Source organism: Aptenodytes patagonicus, chromosome 7 (assembly GCF_965638725.1).
Source record: "Aptenodytes patagonicus chromosome 7, bAptPat1.pri.cur, whole genome shotgun sequence".
In the NCBI taxonomy this organism is placed as follows: Eukaryota; Metazoa; Chordata; class Aves; order Sphenisciformes; family Spheniscidae; genus Aptenodytes; species Aptenodytes patagonicus.
In genome coordinates this window covers 34,613,276-34,621,357 of record NC_134955.1, presented here as the reverse complement: position 1 = coordinate 34,621,357, position 8,082 = coordinate 34,613,276, and the positions used below count along the sequence as shown (strand labels likewise).

At 55.3% G+C, this 8,082-nt stretch overlaps 1 protein-coding gene across 1 annotated transcript; it reads right to left on the bottom strand.

Annotated features, from left to right (window-relative positions):
• Positions 1–3,688: 3,688 nt before the first annotated feature.
• ZFP36L1 (ZFP36 ring finger protein like 1) lies at positions 3,689–7,335 on the bottom strand. Its single transcript, XM_076344828.1, has 2 exons — positions 7,091–7,335; positions 3,689–6,232 (listed from the first exon to the last, which is right to left on the bottom strand). The coding sequence occupies exons 1-2, from the start codon at positions 7,145–7,147 to the stop codon at positions 5,282–5,284; spliced, it is 1,008 nt and encodes a 335-aa protein (XP_076200943.1). The 5' UTR covers positions 7,148–7,335; the 3' UTR covers positions 3,689–5,281.
• Positions 7,336–8,082: the final 747 nt, after the last annotated feature.

The window sequence follows — 8,082 nt, the reverse complement described above, 5'->3', positions numbered from 1 at the left end:
TTAGGAAGGGCACGAGGAGCCTCCCTCAAGCACAAGCCCCTCTCTCCCTCCCAGGCAGGTATTGGGGCTGTACTTTTGTGTCAGTGCCGCCCCTGGACACGTCTGCAACCTCCAGCCCCCGCAACACCTCCAGCACTGGAGCCAGGAGCCTCTTTGCTCACACACTGACCACTGCACCTTCTCCCAAAGCCTCTTTCTCCAGACTCAAGCACATGCTAGCTTTCCCCAACGCAAGCCACACAAATTGCAGCAATTAGCAAGTGTAAAGGGCATGCTGTGGTTTTCGCATGTATTACTGCATCTTAATACTCGTTCATATCCTTGGGCATAGTAATCAGATAGTATCCAGCAGGCTACATTATCTGGACCTTCCCCTCAGTGCCGCTGCTCCTGAGCTCCACTGGGGAGACCCAGTTCATTAGCCTTCATGCATCCGAATACCATTAGTTAAGAAGTCTTCAGACTTGAGACAGCATGGCTTCTCTCTCACCCTTGCTATCCCCATGCTGTGTGGACTTGATCTCTAGCTCTTGCCTTGCTCCCAGTCTCTAACAGTGACCCCATAATTTCCTGCCCCGCCACCACCTCTCCTCTGCTGTGCAAGGCCTGGCAGGGCCAGGTCCTCCCTACATGATTTGCAACAGCAGCTCCAAGTCCCATTCGCAGACCATTGCCCTCCCTGCGCAGGAACCGTACAGACTGAAAATTCAAGCCAGCTTGTAACAGTCCTCCAGGCGTATTTCTACTGTTCTCCGCTTCTCCAAGTTCTTTCCCTCTCTGCCTCCCAATTTCATGACTATGCTCATGAGGCAAATTCTGTCAGGACCAGGAAACTTGGAGCATTTCAGGGTTCTTTTTAAATGGTATTTTTTGTTACTTGCAATCTGGCACACCATGCCTACGTACAAGTGATGCTAAACAAAGGTTGGCCAAAACTAGATAGTAGAGTTCCCAACTGCCTTTAAAAACAACAACAAAGAAACCCTATTTGACTTTGCAGCCCTCACCTACAGAGAAGTTTGGGAAATGAGGCGGCCTCTGTTTCTACAGCCCCCGATTGCAGAACTGAAGATGTTTTGGTACAAAAGCCACATCTAGCCCATAGCAAGGGAGTAGCCAGTACAGTCACTGGGACACCTACAGCTGTTGTAGGAATTAGGAAGGAGGGAGGCAGCTACCGGAGTGGGATCTGAGCCACCTGGAGCTCTGCAGATGAAAGTCATCATGTTACTCCTTACCAAGAGGCAACTGGCACAGCCAGCCATACATGCTGGCTGTAATTTCCAAAGACAGCTAGACGTGTTGAAGGTGGATAGCACTAGAGTCACCTGACTTCGAAGCCAAAACATGTTGACAGCTAATGCCTGCAGCCCAGAGGCATGGACCTCCATGACAAGCATCCATGACTATAACAAAAAGTACATGAGGAGCAGCAAGAGCCACCATAGGTGTCCCCCTGCCCCACAGTAAGAGCTGTAAGTGCAACCTGTAAAGTGCACCGAGGCACACTCTGCCATGCCACCCTACATGGGATGACAGGTATCTTGTCCTTGTGGGTGCTTCTTTCTGCCCTGGCACACCAGGCACGTCAGGAGCAACTGTGCCAGTGCGCAGGCCAGCCCTTTCTTCCTGGCCACTCTGAGAGTCCTGTACACTAAATCAGTGAGCCAGAGCATGGAGGAGTCCTCAAGTCAGAGGAACGTGTGTCTCAAAACCGTCATGCCAGGAGAGGCTATTTACCTTTCTGAGCCTTGGCTAGGCTGTTACCAACCATGGCGAACTGCTAGGGCACACAGATGCTAACCCTATGAGAAACAGCATGGATAACTCATCCATGGTAAATGCAGGGAGGAAGAAGCCCCTCCAGACTAGCTGCTGCTATATACCCAAGCCACAGTGAATGCTAATGGTATTGGATCAGGCAAATCCCTACATTGCTGGAGGCTCTTGCATGCGCCCTCTCTCTCTCTCTTTCTTGATTACAGAAAGTAAACTTCTGATGCTGCCTGTTCTGCTCTTCTCTATCCCTTGCGTGACCTAGCTCAAGGTTAGTTTCAAAAAGCAAAACACTGAGTGATAGAGTATTTATCATTAATGAATTCACAGGAGAAAAATGTTGCTGGCTTCCCAGAACCAGTGCACTAGAAGGACAAGGGAAGTACACAAGAACTGTGAGCGAAGACCTACTTTTAGCACAGCTTCCCAGTTTGTCATACCAATAGCACTGTGCAACTAATACAGCAATTTTCTTCATCAATTATTAACTGGGCGAAGACTATTTGTTTGAAGAGCTGCACAGAAAGTCCACAGAGGAAGCGAGCAGTTTCAAGCTCCACGTGCACGTCCTGCGATAGGCTTGGGATCCTCTCCAGATCAGATATGCCTCGCTCTTCAGGGGCCGATGGCTTGGCTTCCAGCAGCGGGGAAGGAGGCAAGCCTGGGTGCTTGCTGCAGCCAGGCATGGGTCTTCCAGGCAGAAGCCCATCTTTCACATGGGCCCCATCGCCTTTGTGCCCAGGGGCAAGGCTGTGGTCAGCAGAAGGTATCTGAAGGCCGTTGAGCAGTACCGGGGCTGTGCCCGAGGCTCTTCTCTTGGGGATCAGCACGCAGACCGCACCATGTGCTAGTTACATCAGCATCTGCCGAGCAAACGCCCCATACAGCTTTTGCACTGTTCATGGGAACCAGCTTCTACCAGCCACACTCCTCTTCCACCATCTTTCCTCCACCTAGCTCACCTTTATTGCCAGACCATGCAACAAAGTGTGTTGCACAAAGCCAACAGCAGGGAAGGTATGCTGGTGTAAGCCTTGAGGTATCCTGCAGCTTTTGTTTGGCAGGAACTTTTCCAACATGAATTAGGAAATGTCTCTCCTGAACATTGAGACATGTCAAGACAGCTGAAGGATCGGTGGTTCGGCAGCAATATTCCACCCCCGATTTGGAAGACAGCTGGAACAGTTTCAGATGAAGAAGAGCGCCAAGCTTGCTCCAGAGGAGAGCTCAAATGGTGAAAACACAAGACTTACTTACACCACGAACAGCACTGTCAAAGACATGTCCCTAAACAAAACCACTGGCTTCAGAAGTCGCTGGGATCGATGACTGATACTTCAAGGGATACGAGGGCTTCAATGTGATAGCAGGGTGATCTGTGTGTACACTGAGACTTTGCTGGGGGTCCATGTTCCTCTCCCATGCAAAACACCAAACAGCCAAAGCAGACCAGTACCGCTACCAAGCCAGGCCTGAGATTTGGGAAATCTGTACCACTTCAACATCCCACTTTAGCCTCACTCAAAACACGCGTAGGCTCTCCTTGAGGGGGAAGGAGCTGTGCAGGAACACAGGGCACATGAGGAACAAAAGCCAATCCAAGGTTTAAGCTACATTGATCAGAAAGAAGTTTGCAGGAACAGACCAAGCAACTCAGGATGGGACAAGGACTCCGTAAGAGACAGAGAGGGTTAGAGGCCACCAGGGTAGGTCACATCAGATATTTGCTGCCATTGATCTGTGCACCCACACGCTTGCAGGGCTAACGCATTCGATCAGTGAGGAATGATGGAGGGATGCCTGAGCACACGGTGGGCACCTCAAGGGTCAAGAGGAGGGAAGTAGCTGTATTTGAGTGGTTGTCTAAAACCAGCCCCTCGATTTTTGCAAGTAAAACCAGCTCCACTGTCAGTTTCTTGAAAAAACTTGGGGTTTATTGATTTAAACTGCAAACAGTCGTTACAAAAGAGATTCTCTTTTAAATAAACTCACACAAAGAGGAAGAAAAAGCAATGTAGTGAACAGTAACAGGTGGTGGTGGTGGGGGAAATTACATTCATTATTCTCTTTGTGCCAGTCCCATTCACCTCGGCAAGGAAAGCTCCAAACTTGGAATACAGAAACGCAAAGACAAACTGTATTTGGAATGTCTTCAGATAGGCACTTTGAGCCCAAGGCTTTTCTCCTTGAAGAATCTATACAAAAAGAGGAAGAAAAAGGTCTTCCTTCCACGCTGTCTCACAACAGAGCTCAGGTATGTACATTCTAAAGCCCAGGTAGGCAAGACCCAGGGGAGGGGAAGAGGAGGAGAAGAGGAAAGGCAAAGAAGCACATTAACTCAATTTGCAGTCCAACACAAAAAAAAGGGGGGGGGAATTCTAAAATAAATAATCCAAACACAGTTTTTGCATTTTTTTTAAATTAATTTTTCATTTTTTAAAATAAAATAACCAAAAAAGTGTAAAGTTACAAAAAATGTCATTGTAGTATAATATATTAAACTGTGGGGAAAAAAGGAAAAAAGACACTTCACAATCTTAAGATTAATATGGAAGATCATAATTTAAACATAAAAGAATATATTCTATGGATTCATCATCCCGATAAATATGAACAAAATTAACAAAAAAGCATAGGTTTCGGCAATAAATACGTTTTGATAAGTTAAATAAGCTTTTTTATATTGTTGTGCAGTGACAAGCAAAATTTGCTCTCCAATTTCTGAAAAGTTATACAAAATTAAAAACCCAGAAAAAAATAATAAAAAGCTTGGCGTGAGTGCTCTAAGATAGGTCTAAAGTACTCTAGAGCAAAACCATTAAAGCTAGGTCTACTGGAACTTTGTTTACACGAACTTGTGTGTGTGTGTGGAATGACTTCCGTCGGCCCCACCCCCTCTATTTCTTTATTTGTTTTAAGATGTCACATGAATACACGGGGAACTTTTAGCACCAAAATCAAGTCTCTCATAGTCCATCTGGTTTTTGTTTTCTCTTTTGTTTTGTTTTCTTCCTCCCAGTCGAAGTCCCACTCATGTTACAATCTTTGTCCGTCCTCAGCTTTTCTTCCCGCAGACCTGAGCAGATCCAGGCAAGATTAGTCTTTAAGGGGAGGGGAGAAAGAGGACTGGATGTTAACGCTTGCCCACATGCCTGCAGCCTAGCTGAAACTGGCCAGTCAGGAAGAGACTGGGAGAGGGCGATGCAGTACATGGCCAGTGGAGGGAGCTGGATCCGGACATTTCCTGCACATCTGGAAGTGCACAGAGCTGCTGGTGCCCTCTGCAGCTGGAGAGGTAATACAGTCACAGTGAAAGTGTTAAAAGGCACTAATTTTGTAAACGTTATTGCTTTTCATCGTAATTTGGCACTTAAGGTTTAAGCCAGTGGGTCTACGGCAGGCAGGTGGACGTGTTAACATCCAGCTCAGACTACTGGGGACAGGGTGGGGGAAGTTCAGCTTAACATCATAATAGAGGTGGGGTGGAGCAAGAGGAAACCCCAGACTAGTCGTCGGAGATGGAGAGTCTGCTGAAGATGGGAAGACGTCTTGAGGTGTCCAGGATAGGGGAATCTGAGCCGCTGTGGCTGCTGCTGGAGCTGCTCAGATAGCCCTCCTGGTCAGAGAGGGAGTCCTGAGGACTGGGTGGCGAGTCAAACATGTTGGGGGACTCGGACATGGGCCTGAACAAGAAGGTGGTGGGGGAGCTCCCGCTGGGCACCTGCATCCCCATGCTGGGGGCGAAGAGACTGACCAGCTCCTGGCTGGAGAAGGTAAAGGGGTTGCTGGCGCAGTCAGGCAAGGTGGGGGAGCCCAGCAGGTCGTCAGCGCTCAGCATGGGCGGCGGGGTGATGGAAGTGGGGCTGTCCAGCAGCCCGCTGGCAGCAGTGCTGGGGAAGCCGGCGAAGCTGAAGCTGTGCTGCAGGCGGGGTCTATCGGTGACGGCGGGCTCCCTGCTCCCCGCCACGGCACGGCGCTCCTCCGCGTTGTGGATGAAGTGGCAGCGCGGCCCGTAGGGGCAGAAGCCGATGGTGTGGAAAGTGCGGCAGAGCTCGGTCTTGTACTTGGGGTGGCGGGTGAGGCTCCGCAGCTCATGGATGCCGTGGGCGAACTGGCACTTATCGCCGTATTTGCAGGCGCCGTTCTCCTCGAAGGGGCGGCACAGCTCCGTCTTGTAGCGGCTGGAGTTGACCTGTCCCCCCGGCTGCTTCTGCTGCAACAGGCGCTCGCCACCCTCAGAGAAGGAGCGGTCCCGGAAGCGGCTTTCCCGGGGGCCCAGCATGGGAGCCGGCTCCCCTTTCAGGCTGCTGAGGAGCTGGTTCTGGTGAAACTTGGAGTTGGGCAGGGTGACAGAGTGCCTCCTAGGGAAACCCCCGCCGGCTGGGGTGCCCACCGCCTTCCTGTCCAGCAGGCACCCGCTGACACCCGAGGGGCTGTAATTCAACATCTTGTTGCTCTGCGGGAAGAAAGCAAGGGCCGGTCACTGCCACCGCCTCCTCCGGCGTCCCCACGCAGCCTCGGGAGCCTCCCGCGGCACGGCACAGCGCGGCACCCCGCCGACTCCCGCCGCCAGGCAGAGAGCAGGGCAGCGCGGGGAGCGGCGGCCGCCCTGCCCCGACGGGCCCCCCTCCGCAGCAACGTCTGCTTCAGCCCCTTTCGCCGCTCCACCCGAGGGCCCCGGGCCGCCCCTCCCCGTCCCCCCACGCAGCCCTCGCGGAGTAAAGTAACGAAGCGAGCCAAGCGCCAGACGCGGGGGAGCCGCTGGCTGCATCCAAAAACACGCCGAGGCCGGAGCCGTTTTCTGGGAAAGCCCCCCGGGGGACGGCGGCGAGCGGGAAGGACAGCGCGCAGCCCCCGCGCCCGCCCCACCGCTCCCCCCGCAGCGCGGCGGCGGCTCCCGCCCAGCCCCCGCCGCGCCGCTTCCCCCTCCAGCGGGGCTGGGCGAGGGGCGGCCGAGCCCCGCGGGGAGGGAGCCCGCCCGGCCCCGCGGCAGCGCCGCCGCCGCGCCGCGCCCGGGCGTGTTGCAGCGCGACGGCCCCGAGGGCAGGGGAAGGATCCGGCCCCCCCGCCCGGCGCCGCGGATCAGGCCGCCGGGAGCGCGGGGTGGTGCCCCTCGTCCTCCCCTCCTCCGGAGCGGCCGAGGCGGGAAGCGCGGGCGGCGGTGGCGGGGGACCCCGCGCCCCGGGACGGGGCGGCCGAGCTCGGCCCCCGCCCCGCGCCAAACTTTCTCCCGACCAGAAAACGGGGGAAAAAAACCCAAACACGAATCCCAAAGAAGTCGAAGAACCCCGAAGCTGGAGGAACAGCCCCTTACCTTGCATAAAACTTCGCTCAGGTCGAAGATGGTGGGCGACACCAGGGCTGTGGACATCTTCGGCGAGCGAGGGGGGAAGCGGGTGGGGCAGCGGCACACGGACACGAGGAGTCACGGCGTGGGTGAGGCGCAGCCTCCAGCGCCCCGGCGCGCAGCCTCCAGCGCCCCGGCTCGCAGCCTCCCCCCGCCGCTGCTGTTGCTGCCGATGCTGCCGCCGCCGCCACCAGCCCGGCCGCCGCACCCGCTCGCCGCTTCCAGCGGGCTCGGGGAAAGCTCAACTTATAAAGTTTCGGACTTACCCCGGGAGGAGGAGCCGGCGGCGGGAGGAAGGGGAGGAGGAGGAGGAGGGCAGGGTGATTGACACCGCGACTGAATCACCCGGGCGGGCAGGCCCAGAAAAACTTTCGGGAGGAAGACGGGGGGGAGGGAAGGAGGGGGGAAAGAGAAAAAAAAAAAAGAAGAAGAAAAGAAAGACGGGGGGGGAGAAAAAAGGCGGCCCGCGGCCGGGGGTGTTGGCTGCCCTCCCCCGCTCTGGAGGAGGTAGTTGTGCGGGCTGCCGCTCGCCGCTGCGCGCCTGTCTGCGCGCCCGTCTGCGCGCGTGTAACGCGGGGCCCGGCGCGGGGCGGGCGCGCTCCCCCCCGCCTGCGCGCGGCGGGGGCTGCGCGCGGGGCCGCTCGCGTGGGCGGGCCGGGCCGGAGCAGCGGCCGCGCACCTCCCCGGTGCGTGGTTCGGCGGCACCTCTTCGGGCCCTGTGAAATAAAAGCCCCGAGCGCCTGCGAACTGTTCATGCAGGAGCGGCCGGGCCGCAGCCGAGCCCTGCGCCGCCTTTCACAAGCGGCAGGACTTCTTTCCGGCCGAGGCCGGCTTGGGTCTGTCCGCTTTGATTTGAATCGATTGGATCCATTTTCGGCGCGGCCGGTCGCCCTCGCGTTTTTGCAAGCTGACGGTGTTGATTCACATCGCCCCCCCCCCGAGCCTTCCTCCTTTTTCCC

What these genes read in the sequence shown, in the direction of transcription:
- ZFP36L1 (XM_076344828.1), bottom strand. Translation starts at nt 7,147, where the DNA reads ATGTCCACAGCCCTGGTGTCGCCCACCATCTTCGACCTGAGCGAAGTT. An exon ending in TGAGCGAAGTTTTATGCAAG is followed by an intron (nt 6,233 to 7,090) that starts GTAAGGGGCTGT and finishes TTCTTCCCGCAG; the next exon opens with AGCAACAAGATGTTGAATTA.